General features: G+C 51.1%; 1 protein-coding gene across 4 annotated transcripts in view; it reads left to right on the forward strand.

Annotated features, from left to right (window-relative positions):
- The window catches only part of LOC135564855 (chitobiosyldiphosphodolichol beta-mannosyltransferase-like), a 29,913-nt gene that overhangs the window by 3,372 nt on the left and 12,516 nt on the right, over window positions 1-14,025 (forward strand). For all 4 annotated transcript variants that reach the window (XM_065010925.1, XM_065010922.1, XM_065010923.1 and 1 more), the window contains exons 4-8: window positions 2,190-2,338; window positions 4,127-4,216; window positions 5,569-5,679; window positions 6,753-6,874; window positions 7,621-7,659. In XM_065010925.1, the coding sequence (XP_064866997.1) occupies window positions 2,190-2,338; window positions 4,127-4,216; window positions 5,569-5,679; window positions 6,753-6,874; window positions 7,621-7,659 (511 nt within the window). The remainder of the gene's footprint in view (window positions 1-2,189; window positions 2,339-4,126; window positions 4,217-5,568; window positions 5,680-6,752; window positions 6,875-7,620; window positions 7,660-14,025) is intronic.

The following is a 14,025-nucleotide window of genomic DNA, read 5'->3' on the forward strand; positions in this document are numbered from 1 at the left end:
TGTGTGTGTGTGTGTGTGTCCTATATTCTCATGCAGGTATAGTTCTACAATACACTCTGCTGTGTGTGTGTGTGTGTGTGTGTGTGTGTGTGTGTGTGTGTGTGTGTGTGTGTCCTATATTCTCATGCAGGTATAGTTCTACAATACACGCTGCTGTGTGTGTCCCCTATATTCTCATGCAGGTGTTTCTACTACAATACAATAAACATAATGTAAACAATCCTACTTATTGACTGTACGAACTTGCAGAAAAACCTGTGAACTTTCATTTATTCTGTTCTGTAACCTATCATGTCATATGTCCTGAGACATCTACAGATACTGCTGTGATTCCCCCCAAAACAACTGTTAGGATGCTGTTTGTGTCCTGAGACATCTACAGATACTGCTGTGATTTCCCCCCAAAACAACAGTTAGGATGCTGTTTGTGTCCTGAGACATCTACAGATACTGCTGTGATTTCCCCCCAAAACAACAGTTAGGATGCTGTTTGTGTCCTGAGACATCTACAGATACTGCTGTGATTTCCCCCCAAAACAACAGTTAGGATGCTGTTTGTGTCCTGAGACATCTACAGATACTGCTGTGATTTCCCCCCAAAACAACAGTTAGGATGCTGTTTGTGTCCTGAGACATCTACAGATACTGCTGTGATTTCCCCCAAAACAACAGTTAGGATGCTGTTAATGTGTTTTGCTTTAGTAAAGGGTGAATTTAATGTTGGTTTTAATAGTGTTTATTAAGGACCTGACCTGCCATTCTATTCATTCTATTCTGTTATATTGTGTTCTACTTCTTTAAATTCTATTCTACTTCTATTCTTATTCTATTCATTATATTCTGTTCTATTGTGTTCTATTCTACTTCTTTAAATTCTATTATACTTTTATTCTATTCATTCTATTCTGTTCTATTGTGTTCTATTCTACTTCTTTACATTATATTCTACTTTTATTCTTATTCTATTCATTCTATTCTGTTCTATTGTGTTCTATTCTACTTCTTTAAATTATATTCTTATTTTATTCATTCTATTGTGTTCTATCCTACTTATTTAAATTCTATTCTACTTCTATTCTTATTCTATTCTGTTCAGTTGTACTTGCCTCCTCCCCCAGAATCCTCCAGGACTGCCCAGTATAGTGGTGACATGGCTGGTGTGTTATTGACCTCTTCCTCCCCCAGAATCCTCCAGGACTGCCCAGTATAGTGGTGACGTGGCTGGTGTGTTATTGACCTCTTCCTCCCCCAGAATCCTCCAGGACTACCCAGTATAGTGGTGACGTGGCTGGTGTGTTATTGACCTCTTCCTCCCCCAGAAACCTCCAGGACTGCCTAGTATAGTGGTGACATGGCTGGTGTGTTATTGACCTCTTCTTCCCCCAGAATCCTCCAGGACTGCCCAGTATAGTGACGACGTGGCTGGTGTGTTATTGACCTCTTCCTCTCCCAGAATCCTCCAGGACTGCCCAGTATAGTGGTGACATGGCTGGTGTGTTATTGACCTCTTCCTCTCCCAGAATCCTCCAGGACTGCCCAGTATAGTGGTGACATGGCTGGTGTGTTATTGACCTCTTCCTCTCCCAGAATCCTCCAGGACTGCCCAGTATAGTGGTGACGTGGCTGGTGTGTTATTGACCTCTTCCTCTCCCAGAATCCTCCAGGACTGCCCAGTATAGTGGTGACGTGGCTGGTGTGTTATTGACCTCTTCCTCCCCCAGAATCCTCCAGGACTGCCCAGTATAGTGGTGACGTGGCTGGTGTGTTATTGACCTCTTCCTCCCCCAGAATCCTCCAGGACTGCCCAGTATAGTGGTGACGTGGCTGGTGTGTTATTGACCTCTTCCTCCCCAGAATCCTCCAGGACTGCCCAGTATAGTGGTGACGTGGCTGGTGTGTTATTGACCTCTTCCTCCCCCAGAATCCTCCAGGACTGCCCAGTATAGTGGTGACGTGGCTGGTGTGTTATTGACCTCTTCCTCTCCCAGAATCCTCCAGGACTGCCCAGTATAGTGGTGACATGGCTGGTGTGTTATTGACCTCTTCCTCTCCCAGAATCCTCCAGGACTGCCCAGTATAGTGGTGACGTGGCTGGTGTGTTATTGACCTCTTCCTCTCCCAGAATCCTCCAGGACTGCCCAGTATAGTGGTGACGTGGCTGGTGTGTTATTGACCTCTTCCTCTCCCAGAATCCTCCAGGACTGCCCAGTATAGTGGTGACGTGGCTGGTGTGTGGTCTGAGAGGATCCAGGTTCATCATTGACTGGCACAACTACGGCTACACCATCATGGCCCTCTCACACGGCCCTGACCACCCCATCGTCAGGCTGGCACAGTGGTCAGTAACATCACCATGGCTGAGTCCCAAATAGTTCCCTATTCAATACAGAGCATTTGGAAAGTATTCAGACCCCTTCCCCTTCTCCACATTTTGTTACATTACAGCCTTATTCTAAAATGGATTAAATAAACAAAAATCCTCTTCAATCTACACACAATACCCCATAATGACATCACAATACCCCATAATGGCATCACAATACCCCATAATGGCATCACAATACCCCATAATGGCATCACAATACCCCATAATGGCATCACAATACCCCATAATGACATCACAATACCCCATAATGACATCCAATACCCCATAATGACATCCAATACCCCATAATGACATCCAATACCCCATAATGACATCACAATACCCCATAATGACATCACAATACCCCAAAATGACAAAGCAAACATATTTTTGGGGAAAATGTTGCAAATGTACAAATAAACGAAATGTATTTACACAAGTATTCAGACCCTTTGCTATGAGACTTGAATTTTAGATCAGGTGCATCCTGTTTCCATTGATCATCTTTGAGATGTTTCTACAACTTGATTGGAGTCCACCTGTGGTAAATTCAATTGATTGGACATGATTTGGAAAGGCACACACCTGTCTATACAAAGTCCTACAGTTGACAGTGCATGTCAGAGCATGTCCGTAGAGCTCTGAGACAGGATTGTGTCGAGGCACAGATCTGGGGAAGGGAACCATGTCTGCAGCATTGAAGGTTCCCGAGACCACAGTGGCCTCCATCATTCTTAGTGGAAGATGTTTGGAACAACCAAAACTCTTCCTAGAGCTGGACACCCGGCCAAACTGAGCAATCAGGGGAGAAGGGCCCTGGTCATCGAGGTGACCAAGAACCCGATGGTCACTCTGACAGAGCTCTAGAGTTCCTCTGTGGAGACGGGCCCTGGTCATCGAGGTGACCAAGAACCCGATGGTCACTCTGACAGAGCTCTAGAGTTCCTCTGTGGAGACGGGCCCTGGTCATCGAGGTGACCAAGAACCCGATGGTCACTCTGACAGAGCTCTAGAGTTCCTCTGTGGAGACAGGCCCTGGTCACAGGTGACCAAGAACCCGATGGTCACTCTGAGAGCTGACCTCTGTGGAGACGGGCCCTGGTCATCGAGGTGACCAAGAACCCGATGGTCACTCTGACAGAGCTCTAGAGTTCCTCTGTGGAGACGGGCCCTGGTCATCGAGGTGACCAAGAACCCGATGGTCACTCTGACAGAGCTCTAGAGTTCCTCTGTGGAGACGGGCCCTGGTCATCGAGGTGACCAAGAACCCGATGGTCACTCTGACAGAGCTCTAGAGTTCCTCTGTGGAGACGGGCCCTGGTCATTGAGGTGACCAAGAACCCGATGGTCACTCTGACAGAGCTCTAGAGTTCCTCTGTGGAGACGGGCCCTGGTCATCGAGGTGACCAAGAACCCGATGGTCACTCTGACAGAGCTCTAGAGTTCCTCTGTGGAGATGGGCCCTGGTCATCGAGGTGACCAAGAACCCGATGGTCACTCTGACAGAGTCTAGAGTTCCTCTGTGGAAATGGGACACCCTTCCAGAAGGACAACCATCTCTGTAACAAATGTGGAAAAAGTCAAGGGGTCTGAATACTTTCTGAATGTATCTACAGCCTTGCATGAACATGGTCTTCTTCAGTGGGAACTAAACGGGCAGATCAGGGAGGGACCTACCGGAATTTGTCCCAATAAATTGTTGCAGACTGTTTAGCTACGGTGTGCATTAATGAATAGGACCCATGTTCCTGTCTCTGGCAGGTATGAGCAGTTGTTTGGGCGACTCTCCAGCCATAACCTTTGTGTCACCAACGCTATGAAGGAAGACCTCCAGAACAACTGGAACATCAGGTAAGGATTGTTTTACTTTCAACATCCGTCTGTCAATCAATCCATCCGTAGATAGATAGACGTACAGACGACGGACGGACATACATACAGACAGACATACAGACGACGGACGGACATACAGACGACGGACGGACATACAGACAGACATACAGACGACGGACGGACATACAGACGACGGACGGACATACAGACAGACACAGATAGACGGACGGAGAGACAGACAGACACAGATAGACGGACGGAGAGACAGACAGAGACAGACAGACGTACAGACAGACACAGATAGACGGACGGAGAGACAGACAGACGTACAGACAGACACAGATAGACGTACAGACGACGGACGGACATACAGACAGACACAGATAGACGGACGGAGAGACAGACAGACGTACAGACAGACACAGATAGACGGACGGAGAGACAGACAGACGTACAGACAGACGGACTTGGCCTTAACTAAACCCTTGGCCTTGATTTACCCCTTGGCCTTGACTAACCCCTTGGCCTTGATTTACCCCTTGGCCATGACTAACCCCTTGGCCTTGATTTACCCCTTGGCCTTGACTAACCCCTTGGCCTTGATTTACCCCTTGGCCTTGATTTACCCCTTGGTCATGACTAACCCCTTGGCCTTAACTAAACCCTTGGTCATGACTAACCCCTTGGTCATGACTAATCCCTTGGTCATGACTAATCCCTTGGTCATCATGACTAATCCCTTGGTCATCGTGACTAATCCCTTGGCCATCATGACTAATCCCTTGGCCATGACTAACCCCTTGGTCATGACTAATCCCTTGGTCATGACTAACCCCTTGGTCATCATGACTAATCCCTTGGTCATGACTAATCCCTTGGTCATCATGACTAATCCCTTGGTCATCATGACTAATCCCTTGGTCATCATGACTAATCCCTTGGTCATCATGACTAATCCCTTGGTCATCATGACTAACCCCTTGGCCATCATGACTAACCCCTTGGCCTTGACTAAACCCTTGGTCATGACTAACCCCTAATCCCTATTGGGCGACCACATTGTATGACAAGCCACCTGTCTTATCCTCCTCCTATAGGGCGACCACATTGTATGACAAGCCACCTGTCTTATCCTCCTCCTATTGGGCGACCACATTGTATGACAAGCCACCTGTCTTATTCTCCTCCTATAGGGCGACCACATGACAAGCCACCTGTCTTATCCTCCTCCTATAGGGCGACCACATGACAAGCCACCTGTCTTATCCTCCTCCTATAGGGCGACCACATGACAAGCCACCTGTCTTATCCTCCTCCTATTGGGCGACCACATTGTATGACAAGCCACCTGTCTTATTCTCTTCCTATAGGGCGACCACATTGTATGACAAGCCACCTGCTATCTTCAAGGAGACTTCAGTAGACCTAAAACACCAGCTGTTCATGAGGCTGGCCAAGACTATTCCTCAGTTCCGGGTCTGGTGAGTCCAGTATAGTCTGTTGATGAGGCTGGCCAAGACTATCCCTCACGACAGTTATCCTCTTGGTTCTGGAGGAACACAGGGCCTGTACTACAGTTATCCTCTTGGTTCTGGAGGAACACAGGGCCTGTACTACAGTTATCCTCTTGGTTCCTGGAGGAACACAGGGCCTGTACTATAGTTATCCTCTTGGTTCTGGAGGAACACAGGGCCTGTACTACAGTTATCCTCTTGGTTCCTGGAGGAACACAGGGCCTGTACTATAGTTATCCTCTTGGTTCTGGAGGAACACAGGGCCTGTACTATAGTTATCCTCTTGGTTCTGGAGGAACACAGGGCCTGTACTATAGTTATCCTCTTGGTTCTGGAGGAACACAGGGCCTGTACTATAGTTATCCTCTTGGTTCTGGAGGAACACAGGGCCTGTACTATAGTTATCCTCTTGGTTCTGGAGGAACACAGGGCCTGTACTATAGTTATCCTCTTGGTTCTGGAGGAACACAGGGCCTGTACTATAGTTATCCTCTTGGTTCTGGAGGAACACAGGGCCTGTACTATAGTTATCCTCTTGGTTCTGGAGGAACACAGGGCCTGTACTATAGTTATCCTCTTGGTTCTGGAGGAACACAGGGCCTGTACTATAGTTATCCTCTTGGTTCTGGAGGAACACAGGGCCTGTACTATAGTTATCCTCTTGGTTCTGGAGGAACACAGGGCCTGTACTACAGTTATCCTCTTGGTTCTGGAGGAACACAGGGCCTGTACTACAGTTATCCTCTTGGTTCTGGAGGAACACAGGGCCTGTACTATAGTTATCCTCTTGGCTCTGGAGGAACACAGGGTCTGTACAACAGTTATCCAACGTTGCCGGTCTTGGGCTGCTTTCTTTGCCTTTTAACAGTATAAGGAACAGTTATTATAATGTCATTACTCTATCAAATACATTTAACAGACATGACATAACACATGTTTATAATCACTGTGTTTCTGTTTATATTGGAGAGATAAAGAACTATCGTAAAAATATATATTACACGATCATAGGCATGTTATAACCCCTGTGTCTGTTACAGTGGTGAGCGACCTGGTGATGAGACAGAGAGAACAGCGTTTACATGTCGTGACCCCAGTGACCTTTCTGTGACTTTGACCTCAGGTCGACCTGCCCTACTGATCAGCAGCACCAGCTGGACCGGTCAGTACCCCATAGGCACAGTTTGAGTCCCAAATGGCACCCTATTCTCCATAGGGCTCTGGTCAAAAGTTGTGCACTACATTAGGGAATAGGGTGCCATTTCGTAAGCAGCAGGAGACTCTGCATTTTATTCAGTTTAAATGGGACGTTTTTCTGGATTTTTAGCCCAATCTAAATTGTTTTTCTTACCTCGAGAGCAGTTCTAGCCTCGTCCAAACATCCTGATCGCGCGAGTTTACATTCTGTTAGGAGTCAGGTCAGAATGGGGATCAGACTAGAGCCAGATTACATTCTGTTAGGAGTCAGGTCAGGATGGGGATTACATTCTGTTAGGAGTCAGGTCAGGATGGGGATCAGACTAGAGCCAGATTACATTCTGTTAGGAGTCAGGTCAGGATGGGGATCAGACTAGAGCCAGATTACATTCTGTTAGGAGTCAGGTCAGAATGGGGATTACATTCTGTTAGGAGTCAGGTCAGGATGGGGATCAGACTAGAGCCAGATTATATTCTGTTAGGAGTCAGGTCAGGATGGGGATTACATTCTGTTAGGAGTCAGGTCAGAATGGGGATTACATTCTGTTAGGAGTCAGGTCAGGATGGGGATCAGACTAGAGGTTTCCTGTGTTAGAGCCAGGATTGTATTTAATGTGTTTAGTTGACACGTGTACAACGTAAGTACACACAGCTGTCAGGTGTAAACACTTGTTAGGGTGTCTCACTGTTTCCGCTGTCTGTGTTCAACAGAGGATGAGGACTTCTCCATTCTGCTGAAGGCTCTGGAAGGTAATCATTACCATCTGCAGTTGGGCCCCATTTTAAAGAGCATCCTCCCTCCCATCCATCCTCCCTCCCTCCCATCTATCCTCCCATCCATCCATCCTCCCATCCATCCTCCCTCCCTCCCATGTATCCATCCTCCCTCCCATCCATCCTCCCTCCCTCCCTCCCATCTATCCATCCTCCCTCCCATCCATCCTTCTTCCCATCCATCCTCCCTCCCTCCCTCCCTCCCTCCCTCCCTCCCTTCCTCCCATCCAGCCATCCTTCCTCCCACCCATCCATCCTTCCTCCCATCCATCCTTCCTCCCATCTATCCTCCCTCCCATCCATCCTTCCTCCCATCCTCCCATCCATCCATCCATCCATCCTCCCATCCACCCTCCCTCCCATCCATCCTCCCTCCCTCCCATCCATCCATCCTCCCTCCCTCCCTCCCTCCCTCCCTCCCTCCCTCCCTCCCTCCCTCCCTCCCTCCCTCCCTCCCTCCCTCCCATCCAGCCATCCTTGCTCCCACCCATCCATCCTTCCTCCCATCCACCCTCCCTCCCATCCATCCTTCCTCCCTCCCATCCCTCCCTCCCTCCCTCCCTCCCATCCAGCCATCCTTCCTCCCACCCATCCATCCTTCCTCCCATCCATCCTTCCTCCCATCTATCCTTCCTCCCATCCATCCATCCATCCTCCCATCCATCCATCCATCCTCCCTCCCATCCACCCTTCCTCCATCCATCCATCCATCCTCCCATCCTTCCTCCCTTCCATCCATCCTCCCTCCCTCCCTCCCTCCCATCCATCCTTCCTTCCATCCTCCCATCCATCCTTCCTTCCTTCCTCCCATCCATCCTTCCTCCCATCCATCCTTCCTCCCATCCATCCATCCTCCCATCCATCCTTCCTCCCATCCATCCATCCTTCCTCCCATCCATCCATCCATCCTTCCTCTCATCCAGTCTTCCAACCCTCCATCCACCCATCCATCCTTCCTCCCTCCCATCCATCCTTCCTCCCATCCATCCATCCATCCATCCTTCCTCCCATCCATCCTTCCTCCCATCCATCCTTCCTCCCATCCATCTATCCTCCCTCCCATCCATCCTTCCTCCCATCCATCCATCCTTCCTCCCATCCATCCATCCTTCCTCCCATCCATCCTTCCTCCCATCTATCCTTCCTCCCATCTATCCTTCCTCCCCATCCCTCCCATCCATCCATCTATCCTCCCTCCCATCCATCCTTCCTCCCATCCATCCTTCCTCCCATCCATCCTTCCTCCCTCCCATCTATCCTCCCTCCCATCCATCCTCCCTCCCATCCATCCATCCTTCCTCCCATCCATCCTTTGTCCCATCCATCCATCCATCCATCCATCCTTCCTTCCTTCCTTCCTTCCTTCCATCCATCCATCCTTCCTCCCATCCATCCATCCTTCCTCCCATCCATCCATCCTCCCTCCCATCCATCCATCCTTCCTCCCATCCATCCTTTGTCCCATCCATCCATCCATCCATCCTTCCTTCCTTCCTTCCTTCCTTCCTTCCTCCCATCCATCCATCCTTCCTCCCATCCATCCATCCTTCCTCCCATCCATTCATCCTTCCTCCCATCCATCTATCCTTCCTCCCATCTATCCTCCCATCCATCCATCCTCCCATCCAATCCTTCCTCCCATCCATCCTTCCTTCCTCCCATCCATCCTTCCTCCCTCCCATCTATCCTTCCTCCCATCTATCCTCCCTCCCATCCATCCTTCCTCCCATCCATCCATCCTTCCTCCCATCCATCCTTTGTCCCATCCATCCTTCCTTCCTTCCTTCCTTCCTTCCTTCCTTCCTTCCTTCCTTCCTTCCTTCCTTCCTCCCATCCATCCATCCTTCCTCCCATCCATCCATCCTTCCTCCCATCTATCCTCCCATCCATCCTTCCTCCCATCCATCCATCCTTCCTCCCATCCATCCTTCCTCCCATCCATCCATCCATCCATCCTTCTTCCCATCCATCCATCCTTCTTCCCATCCATCCTTCCTCCCTCCCATCCATCCTTCCTCCCATCTATCCTCCCTCCCATCCATCCTTCCTCCCATCCATCCATCCTTCCTCCCATCCATCCTTTGTCCCATCCATCCTTCCTTCCTTCCTTCCATCCATCCATCCTTCCTCCCATCCATCCATCCTTCCTCCCATCCATCCATCCTTCCTCCCATCTATCCTCCCATCCATCCTTCCTCCCATCCATCCATCCTTCCTCCCATCCATCCTTCCTCCCATCCATCCATCCATCCTTCTTCCCATCCATCCATCCTTCTTCCCATCCATCCTCCCTCCCTCCCTCCCTCCCTTCCTCCCATCCAGCCATCCTTCCTCCCATCCAGCCATCCTTCCTCCCACCCATCCATCCTTCCTCCCATCCATCCTTCCTCCCATCTATCCTCCCTCCTCCCATCCATCCTTCCTCCCATCCTCCCATCCATCCATCCATCCATCCTCCCATCCACCCTTCCTCCCATCCATCCATCCTTCCTCCCATCCATCCATCCTTCCTCCCATCCATCCTTCCTCCCATCCATCCTTCCTCCCATCCATCCATCCTTCCTCCCATCCATCCTTCCTCCCATCCATCCATCCATCCATCCTTCTTCCCATCCTCCATCCTTCCCCATCCTCCCTCCCTCCCTCCCTCCCTCCCATCCAGCCATCCTTCCTCCCACCCATCCATCCTTCCTCCCATCCATCCTTCCTCCCATCCATCCTTCCTCCCATCTATCCTCCCTCCCATCCATCCTTCCTCCCATCCTCCCATCCATCCATCCATCCATCCTCCCATCCACCCTCCCTCCCATCCATCCTTCCTCCCTCCCATCCATCCTCCCTCCCTCCCTCCCTCCCTCCCTCCCTCCCTCCCATCCAGCCATCCTTCCTCCCACCCAATCATCCTTCCTCCCATCCACCCTCCCTCCCATCCATCCTTCCTCCCTCCCATCCCTCCCTCCCTCCTCCCTCCCATCCAGCCATCCTTCCTCCCACCCATCCATCCTCCCTCCCATCCACCCTTCCTCCATCCATCCATCCATCCTCCCATCCTTCCTCCCTCCCATCCATCCTCCTCCCTCCCTCCTCCCATCCATCCTTCCATCCTCCCATCCATCCTTCCTTCCTTCCTCCCATCCATCCTTCCTCCCATCCATCCTTCCTCCCATCCATCCATCCTCCCATCCATCCTTCCTCCCATCCATCCTTCCTCCCATCCATCCATCCATCCATCCTTCCTCTCATCCAGTCTTCCAACCCTCCATCCACCCATCCATCCTTCCTTCCTCCCATCTATCCTCCCTCCCATCCATCCTTCCTCCCATCCATCCATCCATCCTTCCTCCCATCCATCCTTCCTCCCATCCATCTATCCTCCCTCCCATCCATCCTTCCTCCCATCCATCCATCCTTCCTCCCATCCATCCATCCTTCCTCCCATCCATCCTTCCTCCCATCTATCCTTCCTCCCATCTATCCTTCCTCCCATCCATCCTTCCTCCCATCCATCCTTCCTCCCATCCATCCTTCCTCCCATCCATCCTTCCTCCCATCTATCCTCCCTCCCATCCATCCTCCCTCCTATCCATCCATCCTTCCTCCCATCCATCCTTTGTCCCATCCATCATCCATCCTTCCTTCCTTCCTTCCTTCCATTCATCCATCCTTCCTCCCATCCATCCATCCTTCCTCCCATCCATCCATCCTTCCTCCCATCCATCCATCCTTCCTCCCATCTATCCTCCCATCCATCCTTCCTCCCATCCATCCATCCTTCCTCCCATCCATCCTTCCTCCCATCCATCCATCCATCCATCCTTCTTCCCATCCATCCATCCTTCTTCCCATCCATCCTCCCTCCCTCCCTCCCTCCCTCCCTCCCTCCCTCCCTCCCTCCCTCCCTCCCTCCCATCCAGCCATCCTTCCTCCCACCCATCCATCCTTCCTCCCATCTATCCTTCCTCCCATCCATCCTTCCTCCCATCTATCCTCCCTCCCATCCATCCTTCCTCCCATCCTCCCATCCATCCATCCATCCATCCTCCCATCCACCCTCCCTCCCATCCATCCTTCCTCCCTCCCATCCATCCTCCCTCCCTCCCTCCCTTCCTCCCATCCAGCCATCCTTCCTCCCACCCATCCATCCTTCCTCCCATCCACCCTCCCTCCCATCCATCCTTCCTCCCTCCCATCCCTCCCTCCCTCCCTCCCATCCAGCCATCCTTCCTCCCACCCATCCATCCTTCCTCCCATCTATCCTCCCTCCCATCCATCCTTCCTCCCATCCATCCATCCATCCTCCCATCCATCCATCCATCCTCCCTCCCATCCACCCTTCCTCCATCCATCCATCCATCCTCCCATCCTTCCTCCCTCCCATCCATCCTCCCTCCCTCCCTCCCTCCCATCCATCCTTCCTTCCATCCTCCCATCCATCCTTCCTTCCTTCCTCCCATCCATCCTTCCTCCCATCCATCCATCCTCCCATCCATCCTTCCTCCCATCCATCCATCCTTCCTCCCATCCATCCATCCATCCATCCATCCTTCCTCTCATCCAGTCTTCCAACCCTCCATCCACCCATCCATCCTTCCTTCCTCCCATCTATCCTCCCTCCCATCCATCCATCCTTCCTCCCATCCATCCATCCATCCTTCCTCCCATCCATCCTTCCTCCCATCCATCCTTCCTCCCATCCATCTATCCTCCCTCCCATCCATCCTTCCTCCCATCCATCCATCCTTCCTCCCATCCATCCATCCTTCCTCCCATCCATCCTTCCTCCCATCTATCCTTCCTCCCATCCATCCTTCCTCCCATCCATCCATCTATCCTCCCTCCCATCCATCCTTCCTCCCATCCATCCTTCCTCCCATCCATCCTTCCTCCCTCCCATCTATCCTCCCTCCCATCCATCCTCCCTCCCTCCCATCCATCCATCCTTCCTCCCATCCATCCTTTGTCCCATCCATCCTTCCTTCCTTCCTTCCTTCCTTCCTTCCTTCCTTCCTTCCTTCCTTCCTTCCTTCCATCCATCCATCCTTCCTCCCATCCATCCATCCTTCCTCCCATCCATCCATCCTCCCTCCCATCCATCCATCCATCCATCCATCCATCCATCCTTCCTTCCTTCCTTCCTTCCTTCCTTCCTTCCTTCCTTCCTTCCTTCCATCCATCCATCCTTCCTTCCATCCATCCATCCTTCCTCCCATCCATCCATCCTTCCTCCCATCCATTCATCCTTCCTCCCATCCATCTATCCTTCCTCCCATCTATCCTCCCATCCATCCATCCTCCCATCCATCCATCCTCCCATCCATCCATCCTCCCATCCATCCTTCCTCCCATCCATCCTTCCTCCCTCCCATCCATCCTCCCTCCCATCCATCCATCCTTCCTCCCATCCATCCTTTGTCCCATCCATCCTTCCTTCCTTCCTTCCTTCCATCCATCCATCCATCCATCCATCCATCCATCCTTCCTCCCATCCATCCATCCTTCCTCCCATCCATCCATCCTTCCTCCCATCTATCCTCCCATCCATCCATCCTTCCTCCCATCCATCCATCCTTCCTCCCATCCATCCATCCTCCCATCCATCCATCCATCCTTCTTCCCATCCATCCTTCCTCCCATCCATCCTTCTTCCTTCCTTCCTTCCTTCCTTCCTTCCTTCCTTCCTTCCTTCCTTCCTTCCTTCCTTCCTTCCTTCCATCCATCCATCCATCCTTCCTTCCTTCCTTCCTTCCTTCCATCCATCCATCCTTCCTCTCATCCAGTCTTCCTCCCATCCATCCATCCATCCATCCTTCTTCCCATCCATCCATTCTTCCTCCCATCCATCCTTCTTCCCATCCTTCCTTCCTTCCTTCCTTCCTTCCTTCCTTCCTTCCTTCCTTCCTTCCTTCCTTCCTTCCTTCCTTCCTTCCTTCCATCCATCCATCCATCCTTCCTCTCATCCAGTCTTCCTCCCACCCATCCATCCTTCCTCCCATCCATCCTTCCTCCCATCCATCCATCCTTCTTCCCATCCATCCATCCTTCCTCCCATCCATCCTTCTTCCCATCCTTCCTTCCTTCCATCCTTCCTTCCTTCCTTCCATCCATCCATCCTTCTTCCCATCCTTCCTCCCACCCATCCATCCTTTTTCCCATCCACCCATTCACCCATCCTCCCTCCCTCCCTTCCACCCAATCTCCCTCCCTCCCTCCCATCCATCTTTCCTTGCTTCCTTCTTTGAAGTCATCTGATTAGAAAAGACTTGACAGATGAAAGCCATGTGGTGGAGCACTGGAATTCACCTGTCTAGTCATTCTTCATTAGAATCAATCACGTCTAATCAG

The sequence above is a fragment of the Oncorhynchus nerka genome, linkage group LG26 (genome assembly GCF_034236695.1).
Source record: "Oncorhynchus nerka isolate Pitt River linkage group LG26, Oner_Uvic_2.0, whole genome shotgun sequence".
In the NCBI taxonomy this organism is placed as follows: domain Eukaryota; kingdom Metazoa; phylum Chordata; class Actinopteri; order Salmoniformes; family Salmonidae; genus Oncorhynchus; species Oncorhynchus nerka.